This window comes from Salvelinus alpinus, chromosome 2 (genome assembly GCF_045679555.1).
Source record: "Salvelinus alpinus chromosome 2, SLU_Salpinus.1, whole genome shotgun sequence".
Classification (NCBI taxonomy): domain Eukaryota; kingdom Metazoa; phylum Chordata; class Actinopteri; order Salmoniformes; family Salmonidae; genus Salvelinus; species Salvelinus alpinus.
In genome coordinates this window covers 23,884,803-23,904,240 of record NC_092087.1, presented here as the reverse complement: position 1 = coordinate 23,904,240, position 19,438 = coordinate 23,884,803, and the positions used below count along the sequence as shown (strand labels likewise).

Genomic DNA, 19,438 nt, shown 5'->3' with positions numbered 1-19,438 from the left:
TGAATAAGGGATTATTTCCACCCTGAATTCATGAGACACAACTTCTGACTGGGACATGGTTTGGACTGAGGAAGTTGGATGTGGGTAACAACTGGCTTTGTTCTTGGCATGAGGTCTCTCCACATACACCACACACGTACCTTTGCATAGTTATTTTTGCTATTCTGGGTGTGAAAGTATGTATGCATGTTACTTGAATAGAACTTCATTAGAATAACACAATGTTTATAGCCAGGAGGTAACTTCAGTTCAGTGGCTCAAGGACTGCAAATTAGGATTTTTCATTCTCCGCTGTGGATTTTCAGAAGTTACGTACAGTGCCACTACATTCAAATCAATCTGCAGTCCCATTTATTAAAAACCTAAACAATAGAAAAGATGAGTGTGTGAGTGTGGGTGTCTGTAAGGCTATGTGTGTGCTTTGTCTGGTTGGGATATTGCCACAGGTTCTCAGCCTCTCCACACCCTCCTCCCACACAAACAACCCCTTGCTGTGGGGTACTTCGCACCTTGTCCTGTAATTCAGCGGCAACATTAGCACCTCCCTTGTCATGTGTCTCCACAGTGCTGCTGTTGATCACTCACACACAGCAAGGGAGGACCCTGACTCATTGTTAAGGTTCAAAGGTGTCTGCTGGTGTGAACGACGGATTAGGGGATTATCCCCCATTACCTTTTGATTGACCACAGGGGAGTAATAGGAACACTGTGAAGTAATGATATGATAATGAGTAATGCAGAATCGGGCTGCTCGTGCCCTAGAAAAATACTATTGGGATTTGTGATTTATTGATATCATAGGCTGAAAAGGGCGGCAGGTGCGGCAGGTAGCCTTGTGGTTAGAGCATTGGGCCAGTAACCGAAAGGTTGATGGATCGAATCCCCGAGCTGACAAGGTAAGAATCTTTCGTTCTGCTGCTGAACAAGGCCGTTATCCCACTGTTCCCCAGTAGGCCGTCATTGTAAATAAGTATCACGTTCGTCATTATGAATGGACCAAGGTGCAGCGTGGTAGGCGTACATTTTCCTTTAATAAATGAACCCTGAACAAAAACAACAAACTACCAAACGAAACGTGAAGCTAATAATAGTGCTGACGTGCAACTATCCATAGACAAGATCCCACAAAGCACAAAGGGGAAATGGCTGACTAAATATGATCCCCAATCAGAGACAACGATAAACAGCTGCCTCTGATTGGGAACCATAACAGGCCAACTTAGACACACAAACACCTAGATAACCCACCCTAGTCACATCCCGACCCAACCAACATAGAGAATAAAAAGCTCTCTATGGTCAGGGCGTGACAGTACCCCCCCCAAAGGTGCGGACTCCGACCGCAAAACCTGACTCAATAGGGGAGGGTCCGGGTGGGCATCTACCGTTGGGGGCGGCTCCGGTGCGGGGCGAAGTACCCACTCCGCTCGCAGATACGTCTTCCTCCATGGCGGCTCTGGTGCGGGGATCGTCGCCGGAAGCTCCGGACCGTGGGTCGTCGCCGGAGGAACCGGACCGTGGATCGTCGCCGGGGACTCCGGGCCGTGAATCGTCGCCGGAGGAACCGGACCGTGAATTGTCGCCGGATGCTCCGGACTGAGAACCCCCGCTGGAGGTTCTGGACCGCAGACCGTCGCTGGAGGCTCCGGACCGCAGACCGTCGCAGGAGGCCCCGGACCGCAGACCGTCGCAGGATGCTCCGGACCGCGGACCGTCTCAGGAGGCTCCGGACCACGGACCGTCTCAGGAGGTTCCGGACCGCGGACCGTCTCAGGAGGTTCCGGAACGTGGACCGTCGTTGGAGGTTCTGGACTGTGAAACGTCGTTGGAGGTTCCGGACTGTGAAACGTCGTTGGAGGTTCCGGGCTGTGAAACGTCACCGGAAGCTCCGGACTGTGAAACGTCGCCGGAAGCTCCGGACTGGGACCTGTCACCGGAAGCTCTGGACTGGGACCTGTCGCCGGAAGCCCCGGACTGGGACCTGTCGCCGGAAGCTCCTGACTGGGAACTGTCGCCGGAAGCTCCGGACTGGGAACTGTCGCCGGACGCTCTGGACTGGGACCTGTCGCCGGAAGCTCTGGACTGGGAACTGTCGCCGGAAGCTCTGGTCTGGGAACTGTCGCCGGAAGCTCTGGACTGGGAACTGTCGCCGGAAGCTCTGGACTGGGAACTGTCGCCGGAAGCTCTGGACTGTGTTGGCGCACTGGAGGCCTGATGCGTGGGACCGGTACAGGTGGCACCGGGCTGATGACACGCACCTCAGGGCGAGTGCGGGGAGGAGGCACAGGACGTACTGGACTGTGGAGGCACACTGGAGGCCTGATGCGTGGGACCGGTACAGGTGGCACCGGGCTGATGACACGCACCTCAGGGCGAGTGCGGGGAGGATGCACAGGACGTACTGGACTGTGAAGGCTCACTGGGGATACAGCGCGTAGAGCCGGCGTAGGATATCCTGGTCCGAGGAGGCGTACTGGAGACCAGGAGCGCTGAGCCGGCACAACCCGTCCTGGCTGGATGCTAATTTTCGCACGGCAAGTGCGGAGAGCTGACCTCGAGCGCACCGGGCTGTGAATGCGCACTGGAGACACAGTGCGTATCACCGCATAACATGGTACCTGGACGGTCACACACTTCTTAAAGCGAGTGCGGGGAGTTGGCTCTGGTCTGAAACCTGGCTCTGCCAACCACCCCGTGTGCCCCCCCCCACATTTTGGGGGGGGGGGGCTGCCTCTCGTGCTTGCGTCTTGGTTGTGAAACCCGGTGTCGTCGTTGTTCCTCCCTTGCTGCCTCCATCTGCTCCCATGGAAGGCGATCCTTTCCAGCCAGGATCTCCTCCCATGTCCAGTATCCCTTACCGTCCAGGATCTCCTCCCATGTCCAGTATCCCTTACCGTCCAGGATCTCCTCCCATGTCCAGTATCCCTTACCGTCCAGGATCTCCTCCCATGTCCAGGATGTCTGCTCCTCCTGGCCACGCTGCTTGGTCCGTTTATGGTGGGATCTTCTATCACGTTCGTCATTATGAATGGACCAAGGTGCAGTAGGCGTACATTTTCCTTTAATGAATGAACACTGAACAAAAACAACAAACTACCAAACGAAATGTGAAGCTAATAATAGTGCTGACATGCAACTATCCATAGACAAAATCCTACAAAGCACAAAGGGGAAATGGCTGCCTAAATATGATCCCCAAACAGAGACAACGATAAACAGCTGCCTCTGATTGAGAACTATAACAGGCCAACAATAAGATTTTGTTCTTAACTGACTTGCCTAGTTAAATAAGAAAATTTAAAAAGCATGCTCTTCAGACTGATATTGTTGGAGGGATGTACACTTTTCAGAGGGGTATAGAAGGAAAAAGAGTTGTTTGTGGTCAGATCCCCATTTAACCGTTCAAAAAGAAAATAACATGTGTAGACCTTACCGTGAAATGCTTATTTACAAGCCCTTAACCAACAATGCAGAGTAAGAAAATATTCGGAAAATAAACTAAAGTTTAAAAAAAAGTTATACAATAAAATAACAATAATGAGACTATATACAGGGGGTACCGGTACCGAGTCAAGGTGCGGGGGTACGGGTTAGTCAAGATAATTGAGGTAATGTACAGTACAGTAGGTAGGGCTAAAGTGACTAGGCATAGATAATAATGCCTAAAAAAGGGGATCAGTGTTTAGTCCACTATAGTGTTTGGAATGTATTTGAGCTCAGCAGCAGAGCAGTAGGGCATCCTGGGATGGCCCCCAGTAGGGGGGATGCCGCTGGATGCCAGGCCTGAGGCCTCTTGCCGTAATGGGAAAGGGGGGCACAGACACAGCAGGAGTCAATGCTGTGCCAAGAAGTCATCAAATATCCCTAACTGTCACATGCTTCACTTGCTGCCCAAAATGATGCTGGAGTAGAATCTTTGAGTCTGGATAGACCTATTGGAAACAGGTGCTTTCAGCTGTTTTAACTTTTACATTTGTGTCCTTTTGTGTGTGGATGTGAGTGCATAGGTGTGTGTACATGCAGACCCTTACAAAAAAAGATTTCAGTTTTGAAACTGCAGTAAAAGTGCAGTAACTGCAGTGAACTGTGGTATTTTGGATGCAGTAATTGCAGAATAACTGCAGTGTACTTCAGTGTACTGCAGTTGAACTGCATTCTGCAATCTTTTTTTCGTAAAGGGAGCTATAAGAAAATGTAAATATTCTCTATATGAAAGGCTTAAAGTAGATAAACCTGTAGTGATAATGATACACTGTTTGCACACCAGCCTGCAAGTTTACCAGGTGCACAATTTCAGTGGTGGAAAAAGTACTCAATTGTCATACTTGAGTAAAAGTAAAGATACCTTAATAGAAAATGACTCAAGTAAAAGTGAAAGTCACCCATTAAAATACTACTTGAGTAATTTTCCTGTCAAAATGTAAGGAGTACTTTTGGGTGTCAGGGAAAATGTATAGAGTAAAAAGTACATTATTTTCTTTAGGAATGTAGTGAAGTAAAAGTTGCCAAAATATAAATAGTAAAGTACAGATACCCCCAAAAACGAATTAAGTAGTACTTTAAAGTATTTTTACTTCAGTACTTTAAACGACTGACTTCTTGTTTGAGTTAGGCTGCTAGTCATAATTCCAAAAGTTGATCAACTGTTGCACGTGTTATAATCATGTCCAAACAAAGGTTTGATAGGACACTAAAGGTTTTAAACGGTTATCGCGGGTAAATTTGTCCCCACCCATTATTCTATTATCAAGATAGAGGTGCAAAAATGTTCTCAAATGTCGTCGACCCCCCCACCGCCGCCATAGGGAAATCCCATGCCAAGCCCACCGACCCCTCCCCCTCAGATACTGCAACTCAGTAAAGTCCGGTGGCAGGAGGGGAGCCTTGCCTGACATTGCGGTGCGCACCAAAGCTGATGATGCTTGGCTGATGTTTGATTCAGCTTCTAAAGTAGGCTATCAGGGTTGAAGCTCGCTCTCCAATGCATGAGGACTTGTGACAGTAATTTTAGATAGCATATCTCTATCTTTGTATCAATCAATTCATTACACGCATTAATTTGAAAATGGTGACTTTATTGCGTCGACGAGCTTCGGCGCTGCTTCTTGCGTGGGGTTATTGTATTTTGGCTGAGACAACTTTTTCTAACATCACTCTTGATAAGGAGGTTCACTCCAGCTTCATCCAGCGACGTCTGAGGAGCCAGGAGCGCCGGGAGATGCAGCGGGAAATCCTCTCCATCCTGGGGCTGCCCCACCGGCCCCGGCCGCACATCTACACCAAACAAAACGCTGCCCCGATGTTCATGCTGGATTTGTACAACGCTATTTCCACGGACGGACAACAGCCAGCAGGCTTTTCGTATTATAAGCCCGTTTTAATGACCCAGGGGCCACAGATGGTGACCCAGCAAAACAGTATTTTCCTCAATGACGCGGACATGGTGATGAGCTTTGTCAATCTTGGTATGTCCTCCTTATCACCATATCCAGAGACGTATCCATTCATTTCGATGGATATTAATTGATAAGTTATTGTTTAGCCTACATGATATAAAACATATATTTCACGATTGCTCACTTTATTTTTAAAAGCAAAAAACTTTATTTCACCTTTGCGCAAACAATGACCCAGTATTGACACAGAAGCGCTCTTATCTTACAATACCTTCTAAATAGTTTTTTTCTCAACACATCTCACATGAACATGACCTAAACACAATAATTAAACAGCTGCTTGTTTAGGTTTACTCTGATTTATCTGACACTGCACTGTAATGCTAATACACTCATTATGCTTACTTTGACTCATTCCGTATCTCAATTGCTCATACAATCGCAGAAAAAATTGTTTTCTGGCCATCCCCATAGGAGAACCATTTTGGGTTCCACGTAGAACTCTCTGTGGAAAGGGTTTTACATGGAACCCAAAACGTTCTACCTGTAACCAAACTACTATGGGACAGCCAAATAACTGTTTTAGGTTCTAGGTGATATTTTTTCTTTAGAGTGTAGGGTTGCCTTCTACTCAGTGAAAAACATTGTTTTCCATTTTTTTAACAAAACTTCCTACTATGCTCTTTGGACCTGTCTGGTCTGTAGGAATACTGACCAGGAGAGCAGAGGTCAGGCAAGGTGAAGGGTGGTTGTGTTGTGCTGGTCAGACAGAGCACTGCTGGGGATCCAGTAGATGCTCCAGTTAGGAGTCAGTCTCTCTGGCTTAACCTTGCCTTAAATCACAGGAGTTGACTGTAGAAAGCAGGCTTACTCCCAGTTTACCTGTTGACATAAGTATTAAAGGGTGAAAGCTTTCTTCTATTGCCGTTTTGTTGTTTGTGAGCACTTTGCAGAAATAACTCTACTGTTGAACCGAGTGCATGAGCTAAGTGTTTGTGTGTGAGTGACGTTCCATTTGTGTGCAGCTTCTAAACGTGGAGGCTTATGGTAACGTTCTCTTTAGATAAGACTGTTCTGCATTCTGAGTTGTAAATGTTATGACAACATGGCTGTATCTGATTTCCCCTGAATCCCGTCAGTGCTCTGGGAGACCGGCTTTAGCAAGGCGTTGTTTAGCATGATTTGGACAGGCATTTTAGTACCCTGGGGAGGGCAGGACAAATCAACAGGGAGATAAAGACTAAAATCACATTTTATTTGTCACATGCGCCAAATAGACCTTACAGTGAAATGCTTATTTACAAGCCCTTAACCAACAATGCTTTAAGAAGTTTTAAGAAAAATAAGTGTAAAGTAAAAAATAGAAAATAAAAGTAACAAATAATTTAATAATCGTTTTCTGCGATCAGGCCTACCACTGTGTCATCGGCAAACTTGATGGTGTTGGAGTCGTGATGTGAGCCATGACCAGCCTTTCAAAGCACTTGATGGCTGCAGACGTGAGTGCCACGGGTTGGTAGTCATTTAGGCAGGTTACCTTAGTGTTTTTGGTCACAGGTACTGCATCTAAGCTGGCTGTGTGTGTGTGTGTGTGTGTGTGTGTGTGTGTGTGTGTGTGTGTGTGTGTGTGTGTGTGTGTGCAGAGAAAAGAGAAAGAATGAGAAGGATGAGAAGGATGCAGGGTCCCCGTTCCTCTCATGAACCCATGGCCCCTCTCTCCATTTGATTTGCAGTCTGTTTCCAGCTGTGGGTTACACCATGTTGTAAAGAGCCAGTCCTGGTGGTCCCTGGTAGAGGTCGACCGATTAATCGGAATTGCCGATTAATTAGGGCCGATTTCAAGTTTTCATAACAACCGGTAATCAGCATTTTTGGACACCGATCATGGCCGATTACATTGCACTCCACGAGGAGACTGCGTGGCAGTGTTACATCCGTCGTCGGAATGAGACCAAAGCGCAGCGTGGAAAGTGTTCATCGTACTTTATTAGACTGAACACCAAAAAAACACAAAGGATAAACGAACGTAAAGTTCTGCAGGGCTAAACAGCTACTGTGCAAAAACACCATCCCACAAACTAGGGTGGAAAACAGGCAACCTAAGTATGATTCCCAATCAGCGATAACGATAGACAGCTGCCTCTGATTGGGAACCATACCCGGCCAACAAATAAATAGAAAACTAGAATGCCCACCCAAATCACACCCTGACCTAACCAAATAGAGAAATAAAAAGGCTCTCTAAGGTCAGGGCGTGACAGGCAGGCTTACTACCTGTTATGCGAGTGCTGCAAGGAGCCAAGGTAAGGTGCTAGCTAGCATTAAACGTATCTTATAAAAAACAATCAATCTTAACATAATCACTAGTTAACTACACATGGTTGATGATATTACTAGTTTATCTAGCTTGTCCTGCGTTGCATATAATCAATGTTAATTTTGTCTGTTAATTTATCATTGAATCATAGCCTACTTCGCCAAATGGGTGATTTAACAAGCACATTCGCGAAAAAAGCACTGTCTTTGCACCAATGTGTACCTAACCATAAACATCAACGCCTTTCTTAAAATCAATACACAAGTATATATTTTTAAACCTGCATATTTAGTTAATATTGCCTGCAAACATGAATTTCTTTTAACTAGGGAAATTGTGTCACTTCTCTTGCGTTCTGTGCAACAGAGTCAGGGTATATGCAGCAGTTTGGGCCGCCTGGCTCGTTGCGAACTAATTTGCCAATTTGTGAAGACTGTTTATTCCTAACAAAGACAGCCAACTTCGCCAAACGGGGGATGATTTAACAAAAGCGCATTTGCGAAAAAAGCACAATCGTTGCACGAATGTACCTAACCATAAACATCAATGCCTTTCTTAAAATCAATACACAGAAGTATATTTGATTAAACCTGCATATTTAGTTGAAAGAAATCCAGGTTAGCAGGCAATATTAAACTAGGGAAATTGTGTCACTTCTCTTGTGTTCATTGCATGCAGAGTCAGGGTATATGCAACAGTTTGGGCCGCCTGGCTCGTTGCGAACTAATTTGCCAGAATTTTACGTAATTATGACATAACATTGAAGGTTGTGCAATGTAACAGGAATATTTAGACTTATTTATGCCACCCGTTAGATAAAATACGGAACGGTTCCGTATTTCACTGAAAGAATAAACGTTTTGTTTTCGAAATGATAGTTTCCGGATTTGACCATATTAATGACCTAAGGCTAGTTTTTCTGTGTGTTATTATGTTATAAATAAGTATAAGATTTGATATTTGATAGAGCAGTCTGACTGAGCGGTGGTAGGCAGCAGCAGGCTCGTTAGCATTCATTCAAACAGCACTTTCGTGCGTTTGCCAGCAGCTCTTCACTGTGCTTCAAGCATTGAGCTGTTTATGACTTCAAGCCTATCAACTCCGGAGCTAGTTAGCGGGGTGCGCGCTAATATCGTTTCAATCGGTGACGTCACTCGCTCTGAGACCTTGAAGTCGTTGTTCCCCTTGCTCTGCAAGGGCCGCGGCTTTTGTGGAACAATGGGTAACGATGCTTCGAGGGTAGCTGTTGTCGATGTGTTCCTGGTTCGAGCCCAGGTAGGGGCGAGGAGAGGGACGGACGCTATACTGTTACACTGGCAATACTAAAGTGCCTATAAGAACATCCAATAGTCAAAGGTATATGAAATACAAATGGTATAGATGTCACGCCCTGACCATAGAGAGCCCTCGGTTCTCTATGGTGTTTAGGTCAGAGTGTGACTAGGGGGGTGTTCTAGTCATTTATTTTCTATGTTGGTGACTTGTAAGGTTCCCAATTAGAGGCAGCTGGTAATCGTTGCCTCTAATTGGGGATCATATTTAGGAAGCCCTTTCTCCCACCTGCTTTGTGGGATATTGTTTTGTGTATGTGCATGTAGCACCACTACTTTCACGTTTCATTGTTGGTTTATTGTTTTGTAGAAGTTTCACTTCAATAAAGATGTGGAACTATAATCACGCTGCGCCTTGGTCCGTCTTTCATCACGATCGTGACAGAATATCCCACCAAGCAAGGACCAAGCAGCGTGCCAAGGAGGAGGAGGTGAGTTGGTCCTGGGAGGAGATTAAGAGTGGATGTGCTGACAAACTGCCTGGGAGCTCCTCAGTGGTGAAACTCCTCCTCCTTCAATCAGTGGTGAACCAGGTGGAACAAATCTTCCAGGCAATCAGGGCGTGCCAGCACCTGGCTCTGCTGTTGTCTTTAGACCGCAGTGAAAGGAGCATTTATAACACCACAAGACCAAGGAAACTTCATCTTTGTGATCAAGGTGACTGTGCAAGTCCAAGCCCTCCACAAAACTGTGAAAGACAGCCGGTAAGCGCCATATTGGCCATGCTTGACTATACTGACTTAAGCAGTGCACTGCTAATGATACTCTGGAAAACACAGACTCTTAACTCTTAACTTTGATAGGACTTTTGCAGTGGTATTTATAACTTCAAATGTTGTTTGTGGGGTATAAAGGAAAAGTAAGAAGAGCCAAATTCATTGTTGACAAAGAACTTGTTTGAAATGGTTAAAAGTAATTTAAACTTTGTAGAAATCTTAGTAAACCAAGTTCTTAATTCAGTAACAAATGTATAGTCTAAAAAATCTTTGGCTAAAAAATGAAAGATTTGTCTGTTTAAAACTACTGATTAGAAAATAAATGTAATTTTTTACTACTAAAAATAGTTTGAATGTATTTGGCAAAAATGCAAATTTAGATAAAAATATGCTGATTCTGCTCATTTAATTAAAAATGGTGGGTTTCTATTTTGGGAAACATTTGCTTAAAAGTGGAAACCTTGTGTTTTATGGTGGCAGAAATGTGTTTATCTGGGATGAATGTGGATAATTTTGTGTATTTGATTGGGCTGTCAACTCAAATAGTAACTTATATTTGTCATCTCTTTTTTGAGGTTTTTCACCTGTTTACTGCCAACCAAAGAATGGTAAATAAAAGACAAACAACTGATTCCATGGCTGTTTATTGAGTGAAATCCAGTTAAAATCTTCATGTGGAGGGACTGTCCTTTTCAAGTGGGGAATTGCACAACAAAGAGGTCAAAACTTGACAGTGGATGCGAGACCCTTCCTTGGCGGGAGTCGCATAAAGATCAGGAAGGACAACGACGACGCCGGGAGCCGCGGCCACAGAAACCCCACGATTTTTGTTGGGGGGTGGCACATGGGGTGATCGACTGAACAGCGGGGAGTGCCAGAGCCCGAATGGCAGACGGTGGATGAATTCAATGGGGGATACGGAAGAGAGGTGGAGGCGAGGAGTAGGCTACAGCGCAGGCGTGCTGAAGAGCGTGCCATCAGTCCGGTGCCATCTGTGCCGGCTCCATGCACCAGGCCACCAGTGCGCCTTCCCAGCCCGGTATCTCCTCTGCCGGTTCCTCGCACTCGCCATGAGGAGCGTGTCTTCAGTCCGCTGCCACAGAAACCCCAAGATTCTTTTTTTTTGGGGGGGGGGCACATGGAGCTGGCGGCTGAGCAGAGGGAAGAGCCAGAGACCGTCAGGGAGGCGATGGAGAAGTTGGGGGAGAGAGAGAGGAGAGAGATGTTTGTCAAGTGTGTTCTGCTCAACATTCGACCTGAAGAGCCTGTCAGCAGTCTGGTGAAGTCTGTGCCGGCTTCACGCATCTGGCCTCCAGTGCGCCTTCCCAGTCCAGTACGTCCTGTGCCAGCTCCCCGCACTCGACCTGAAGTGCGTGTCAACAGTCCGGTGCCACCTGTGCCGGCTCCATGCACCAGGCCGCCAGTGCGCATCCCCAGTCCGGTACATCCTGTGTCAGCTCCCCGCACTCGACCTGAAGTGAGTGTCACCAGTCCGGTGCCACCTGTGCCAGCTCCACGCACCAGGCCTCCAGTGCGCCTCCCCAGTCCGGTACATCCTGTGCCAGCTCCCCGCACTCGCCCTGAAGTGCGTGTCACCAGTCCGGTGCCACCTGTGCCGGCTCCACGCACCAGGCCGCCAGTGCGCCTCCCCAGTCCGGTACGTCCTGTGCCAGTTCCCCGCACTCGCCCTGAAGTGCGTGTCACCAGTCCGGTGCCACCTGTGCCGGCTCCACGCACCAGGCCTCCAGTGCGCCTCCCAGTCCTATAATAACTACAACCTAAAACTCCTTACCTGGGAATATTGAAGACTCATGTTAAAAGGAACCATCAGCTTTCATATGTTCTCATGTTCTGAGCAAGGAATGTAAACGTTAGCTTTTTTACATGGCACATATTGCATTTTTACTTTCTTCTCCAACACTTTGTTTTTGCATTATTTAAACCAAATTGAACATGTTTGATTATTTATTTGAGGCTAAATTGATTTTATTGATGTATTATATTAAGTTAAACTAAAAGTGTTCATTCAGTATTGTTGTACTCATCCAGCGGTCAACTCATCCTTGACCGCTGGCTACGTCCCTTCCGTCTTCAAGAGAGCGAGAGTTGCACCCCTTCTGAAAAAACCTACACTCGATACCTCCGATGTCAACAACTACAGACCAGTATCCCTTCTTTCTTTTCTCTCCAAAACTCTTGAACGTGCCGTCCTTGGCCAGCTCTCCTACTATCTCTCTCAGAATGACCTTCTTGATCCAAATCAGTCAGGTTTCAAGACTAGTCATTCAACTGAGACTGCTCTTCTCTGTGTCACGGAGGCGCTCCGCACTGCTAAAGCTAACTCTCTCTCCTCTGCTCTCATCCTTCTAGACCTATCGGCTGCCTTTGATACTGTGAACCATCAGATCCTCCTCTCCACCCTCTCCTAGTTGGGCATCTCCGGCGCGGCCCACGCTTGGATTGCGTCCTACCTGACAGGTCCTGCCACCAGGTGGCGTGGCGAGAATCTGTCTCCGCACCACGTGCTCTCACCACTGGTGTCCCCCAGGGCTCTGTTCTAGGCCCTCTCCTATTCTCGCTATACACCAAGTCACTTGGCTCTGTCATATCCTCACATGGTCTCTCCTATCATTGCTATGCAGACGACACACAATTAATCTTCTCCTTTCCCCCTTCTGATAACCAGGTGGCGAATTGCATCTGCATGTCTGGCAGACATATCAGTGTGGATGACGGATCACCACCTCAAGCTGAACCTCGGCAAGACGGAGCTGCTCTTCCTCCCGGGGAAGGACTGCCCGTTCCATGATCTCGCCATCACGGTTGACAACTCCATTGTGTCCTCCTCCCAGAGTGCTAAGAACCTTGGCGTGATCCTGGACAACACCCTGTCGTTCTCAACTAACATCAAGGCGGTGACCCGTTCCTGTAGGTTCATGCTCTACAACATTCGCAGAGTACGACCCTGCCTCACACAGGAAGCGGCGCAGGTCCTAATCCAGGCACTTGTCATCTCCCGTCTGGATTACTGCAACTCGCTGTTGGCTGGGCTCCCTGCCTGTGCCATTAAACCCCTACAACTCATCCAGAACGCCGCAGCCCGTCTGGTGTTCAACCTTCCCAAGTTCTCTCACGTCACCCCGCTCCTCCGCTCTCTCCACTGGCTTCCAGTTGAAGCTCGCATCCGCTACAAGACCATGGTGCTTGCCTACGGAGCTGTGAGGGGAACGGCACCTCCGTACCTTCAGGCTCTGATCAGGCCCTACACCCAAACAAGGGCACTGCGTTCATCCACCTCTGGCCTGCTCGCCTCCCTACCTCTGAGGAAGTACAGTTCCCGCTCAGCCCAGTCAAAACTGTTCGCTGCTCTGGCACCCCAATGGTGGAACAAACTCCCTCACGACGCCAGGTCAGCGGAGTCAATCACCACCTTCCGGAGACACCTGAAACCCCACCTCTTTAAGGAATACCTAGGATAGGATAAAGTAATCCTTCTAACCCCCCCCCTTAAAAGAGTTAGATGCACTATTGTAAAGTGGTTGTTCCACTGGATATCATAAGGTGAATGCACCAATTTGTAAGTCGCTCTGGATAAGAGCGTCTGCTAAATGACTTAAATGTAATGTAAATGTTGTAATTGTCATTATTACAAATAAATAAATACATTAAAAAATCGGCCGATTAATCGGTATTGGCTTTTTTTGGTCCTCCAATAATCGGTATCGGTATCGGCGTTGAAAAATCATAATCGGTCGACCTCTGGAGTGATAGCTTAAAGCCAAACTCGATTAAGTAATTTCCCCTCGATAGACCGCAGCTTCCAGTGAGGGAAAGAACTTTTCTACCCCCTCTCTCAATGTGCAGGTTTTTAGGTGGCCAATGTTGACGCATCTCGGAAATGATGGAATCAGTTCAGTTTTATTAGTCTTGCTTCCTTCATTTCCTAAACTAATTAACGGTGGAAAAAGCTTTGGCTTCTCATGCCCTGTTCTTGTGGAATGGCAGACATATTTTTTCTTCTTTCCCCTAAGTGAATTTAATATATTGAAATGAAACTGCTGTAGGGTATCCTTTTTTACTCATTTTCTTTGTGTGTATATATACCATTTCCCCACAGAGTCAGGACTGTTAGAATCCCCAACCACCATCCAGTCTGCCCACTAGCAATATGTATTCATTTCATGTCCATGACTATGCAACACATCTGACTATACAGCTGCAGTTTGACCGCACACATCTGTAGCTTGCCTGCACATCTGTGTCGTTATAATGGAGCTATAGCCATACTGTGGAGTGGAGAGCTCAGGTCTGACTTTACACTGCTGAAGCAATCTGACTATAACCTGACTGCCTGGTTCCTGGTTGGACTTAGTTGACCTGCATTCCTGTACTGCTAGTTCCTCTTGTTGGGACTCTGCCATAGGCAGACACAGATGTCTTTGGGATGTTCTTGCTTCCATGAGAACACACCTGCCGCATATGGGAATAAGAGACAGGCTTATCAGTTATGTTTCACATTCCTCCATGTGAAATTAAATTAAGAAGATGGTGCTGTATGGTCAAAGTTTGCCTTGTAACAGGTTTGTGAACCCAACAGGCTAAATTGAAAGCTGACTGTCATAGTAATCTGATTTGGGGAGGAAATAAGCGGCTCATGCAGGGTATTTGTTCTCGATACTCAAAATTGTATAATTCCTCTAATCATTTTTTAATCCCTTCTTTAAAGATGGTTTCCTTTTTTTCTAAGACGCGGTTTCAACTGAAATGCTAAGCAAGGTGTAAGGTTTGTTTAACAAAGCCTGTTTGGTGAATAAAATAATCTGATCTCAGAAATAGGGTCTTGGAACATAAGCCACTGAATGTTGTCATACTTGCATATAGACATTTTTAATGGAACCTAAGACAGGGTAGTTGGAGAGGTTAAAAAATAAAAAATAAAATGTTTTATTGTCACATACACCACTGGATAGGTGCTGTGAAATGTGTTATTTTAGACATCTGATTAAGAAAGTGTTTTTTTCATTAGGCATTTTCATTGTGTTCCAGCTTACTTTATTTTATACCAAGTAGATTTTCTAGGTTTTAGTTTTGCCTCTGATGTAGGATTTTCATAAACTTCACCCATATATTTTGATTGGCAGCTGAAAATGATTCATTATAAACAAACAGGCTATTGATTGTGCCACGCCAGCGCCGCACGTTGAACCCTGTGTCATGAACTAAGAAACGTGTTGAAATGCCTCACAGAGAGAAGTTTGCATATCTGAGGGCTGATCTCTGGAGCTAATGGTCCCTAACGTAAACACACCAAGACCTTACGAGCAATTATTGCCTTCATAAAAACGTCCGGGTTTCTTTCCATCGTTTAACAAATGACTAGCATGGTTCAGAATGCTCTTTACGGTGTGTGTGTGGTTAAAAGTTGTTTTCTGGGCTTTAAGGCCTGGGTGCATGTGTGCTGCATTAAGTTGTGTGTGTGTGTGTGTGTTATTCGGTACTGAAACAATACCAAGGCACCAGTGAGACAGACGTATGATGTCATGGGGGCTGCTAGTGGGCAGGATGTGTTTAAGATGGGTAATCATCGCTCCACTCTGCACACCTCCAGTGTGGGAAGTCCCCCGTTGCTCAAGAGACCTCCACTAAGCTTTCCAAGGACAAACACATTGGGTAACGCTGTAAAAACACAGCGCTGGAAACCTTCAGGAAATCTTTGGCTCTGCCCCACCACCATTATTGTGGAAACTCTGAGAGTGGCTCAGCTGTTTCAGGGCAGGGTTGATCTCAGTTGGGGGACTGATATCAGGCCTAGCCTACTCTCAGAAAGACCATTCACATAAATACTATCTATATTATCATTCCCCTCCAGAATATAGTACTTCATGTATAGTGGTTAAATGTATTCTCCTATGGTTGATTATGGATAACATTTTGAGGATTATGACATTAGGATCATAGTGTTTCTTCAGGATGTATGTATGGGCATTGGATTGGCTACTGTGGTTTTTCTGGCATCGCTTTAACGGGGCTTTTCTTGTGGTCAGCACGTGTGTAATTTAAACATGGAGCCCCCCCCCCCCCATTGGCGCTTTATGCAGACTGATGTTAAGATCAATCAACTCTCTCATGGAAGCAGGAGTTTCCTATTTTTGACATAGTGCTTCTGAGATGTGGACGGAGCAATGTGGATCAGAAGACTTTGATTCAGCAACATTTTTTGGCAGAATTAAACCACCACCTGGCTGCTGATCGGAGTGTATTCACAGCACTGAGTGTGTTGGTACACATGCACCCCCCACTGTTTCAACAGACCAGGGAATATGGGGAGAAAAGGGATGTGCCTTTAACCCTCCAGGGTCAGTGTTCGTTGTGTTAGTTGTGCAGCTTTTAATGGGTGAGGTTAGCTGTTGGAAAAAGCTGATCCGGGATCAGTTGGTATGGGTAGTGAGTAACGTCTTTTCTCCAACTATCCCCTCTCAACAGTTGAGCTGGATCAGAACGTCCTGTCTTCTCGGCACAACAGGGAATTCCGCTTTGATTTGTCCCATATCCCAGAGGGGGAAGCTGTCTCCGCTGCAGAGTTCAGAATCTACAAGGACTACATCGGAGAACACTATGAGAATGAGACCTTCCATGTGAGCGTGTACCAGGTGCTACAGGTGCCCCCTGACAGGTGACACCTCTTCCATTAATCTTTGTGTGTGTGGCCTTATAAAACACTATACCACTCCCTAAAACTGCAGAGACCCACCTTGACCATATAGAACACCCCCTCAAACACCACCCTCACTCCCCACACCGCCATCATTCACTTAATCCTCCTTCTCTAATACCTAGCAACCCTCCCCTCCCTCCACCCAACCCCTCTCTTCTTGGTCACACTACGCGTTTTGATTATAGTGAACAACAGTTTGATTTGTCCACCTAGGAAAAACTCACACACACACACACACACACACACACAGCTTGTCCTGCTAGGTGACATCAGAGCCCAGTCATGTGTAGGCATGGCCTGTTGCACAGAGGTGACAGTGAGGCTATGTCGGTGCTAAGAACAACACCATTGTCATTCAGAGACACACATGCCTTCCATACAGACAACAAGGCGGCAAGAAAAAGAAACAGTCTGTGTTGTGGGCCTGGGGGCCTGAAACTCAATCTGTAAACAAATCCATTGTCTGTGAAATTTGCCCCAGAGCTGTGATATCTGCTTCAATCAGTCTGGGAATTCTCATCTGTGATAAAGATACCTCTTTTAATAATGGCTATCGGTGGGGTTAGATCGACACTGCATGTCATCTCTTGTTTTGGATTTACTGTATCCTGGGTTCTCTCTGGGTGGCTAATCTCTTCTGTCTCTGCTATTTATTGGAATATGTATCAGCTATCTATCAACTTTTATATAACTACTTTACTTTTACATACTGCACTACATAGCAGCAACCCAAACTGCCACTGAGGAGAATGGTTTGAAATGCAATGTGAAGTGGCAAGGCTATATACGTTTATCCAGACTTGTGGCAACTGATGTTAGAATTTAGAAGAACACACTTCATAGGTCTGTAACTCTTTGTTGTGTATCTAACTGAGACTTTATGTGCTGTGTATCTAATGTTTGTAGTCAATGTGCCCCTCAGTGAGGAGGACCTGTTCCTGCTGGACACGCGTGTGGTGTGGGCTATAGAGGAAGGCTGGCTGGTGTTTGACATCACAGCCACCAGTAACCAGTGGGTGGTGAACCTGGACCAGAACCTGGGCCTGCAGCTGGCTCTAGAGAGCATGGACGGTGAGTCACTGTCATAGAGTTATAAGAGTACTGAATGGCCGCTGGTCCAACAGAGATAGATCTCTAGGGCTGGTACACCCACCACATAACATTGAATTTAAAAATATCAACATGTACCCTGGACTGACATGTGCATGTATTTCTGTCTCCCTCTACAGGCCAGAGTGTGAACCCCAGGCTAGTAGGGCTGGTGTGGGGCAGTGGGCTACAGGACAAGCAGCCCTTTATGGTGGCCTTCTTTAAGGGAACTGAGGTTCGCCTCCGCAGCGTCCGCTCTGCCCACGGCCACAAGGGGCGCAACCCCAACCGCTCTAAAAACCCCAGGAATGCCCAGGACGCACTGAAGGTTGCTGAGGCTGCAGCAGGTACACAAATTACCCACTTGGAGGTTAATGAGCCAGTCAACATTTTATAAACTTGTAAACTTCATATTCAGGCTATGAATAATATTTAACTAGGAATACATCTATTATACAGTGTTTAAGTGAAAGTGATGACAGTTGATTGTGCTGATTAATCTATATGCTGTTAATTTCCCCCTTTGTCTTCAGAGACCCTCAGCACAGACCCCAAACAGGGCTGTAAGAAGCATGAGCTGTATGTCAGCTTCAGAGATCTGGGATGGCAGGTACAGTAATATGACGACTCCTTATGTCACACCAGGTCCTGATATCTCTGTTCTGTACTGTAATGATCTGAGCACCCCCTCTTCTTTTTTATTCACCCACTTAGATAGGAGTATGACTTGAATAGATTCAATCTGACATTATCTCCATCTCCCATTTGTTGGATGTTGTTATGAGAAATTCATTTTTTCAATTGTCCCCTCAGGACTGGATCATTGCACCAGAGGGCTATGCAGCGTACTACTGCCAGGGCGAATGCGCTTTTCCCCTCAACTCCTACATGAATGCTACCAATCATGCCATTGTGCAGACTCTGGCAAGAATATTTATATATTTCATATAATACATTTCTGAGGGGGTTGAATATGGCATTTTCTCAGGGTTTCACTGTAGAGTCTTTACTTTAAATTGTAAATTATTTTAATTTTTGAACATTTTTATCAAAGCACTCTTTGATGTCCTGCATCCTGTAAAGAAAACTGCTAAAGTATCAATGCACATTTTACCCCACACTTTAATATTTCTAATAACAGTGCTCTATTCTACCCCCCCCCCCCCCCCCCCTCAGGTCCACTTCATAAACTCAGAGACAGTGCCCAAACCCTGCTGTGCCCCCACCCAGCTCCACGGCATCTCAGTCCTCTACTTTGACGACAGCTCCAATGTCATTCTGAAGAAGTACCGGAACATGGTGGTCAGAGCCTGTGGCTGTCACTGACCGCCATTAGACTTCCTCTTCTCAGGATACACTGGGGCTAGTGGAGGAAGATGAGGAAGAGGAGGAAATGGGGATTATGCTGCTAGAGACATACTGCTCTAGCAGTAGAGACATACTGCTCTAGCAGTAGAGGCATACTGCTCTAGCAGAAGAGGCATACTGCTCTAGCAGAAGAGGCATACTGCTCTAGCAGAAGAGGCATACTGCCCTAGCAGTAGAGGCATACTGCCCTAGCAGTAGAGGCATACTGCCCTAGCAGTAGAGGCATACTGCCCTAGCAGTAGAGGCATACTGCTCTAGCAGTAGAGACATACTGCCCTAGCAGTAGAGACATACTGCCCTAGCAGTAGAGGCATACTGCTCTAGCAGAAGAGGCATACTGCTCTAGCAGAAGAGGCATACTGCCCTAGCAGTAGAGGCGTACTGCCCTAGCAGTAGAGGCGTACTGCCCTAGCAGTAGAGGCGTACTGCCCTAGCAGTAGAGGCGTACTGCTCTAGCAGTAGAGACGTACTGCCCTAGCAGTAGAGACGTACTGCCCTAGCAGTAG

The 19,438-nt window shown here is 46.3% G+C and overlaps 1 protein-coding gene across 1 annotated transcript; it reads left to right on the top strand.

The window, feature by feature from the left end:
* The first annotated feature begins 4,905 nt into the window (after positions 1-4,905).
* Positions 4,906-19,278, top strand: LOC139557170 (bone morphogenetic protein 7-like). Its single transcript, XM_071371627.1, has 7 exons — positions 4,906-5,465; positions 16,244-16,433; positions 17,398-17,546; positions 17,705-17,911; positions 18,098-18,174; positions 18,378-18,488; positions 18,741-19,278. The coding sequence occupies exons 1-7, from the start codon at positions 5,066-5,068 to the stop codon at positions 18,888-18,890; spliced, it is 1,284 nt and encodes a 427-aa protein (XP_071227728.1). The 5' UTR covers positions 4,906-5,065; the 3' UTR covers positions 18,891-19,278.
* The last annotated feature ends 160 nt before the right edge of the window (positions 19,279-19,438 follow it).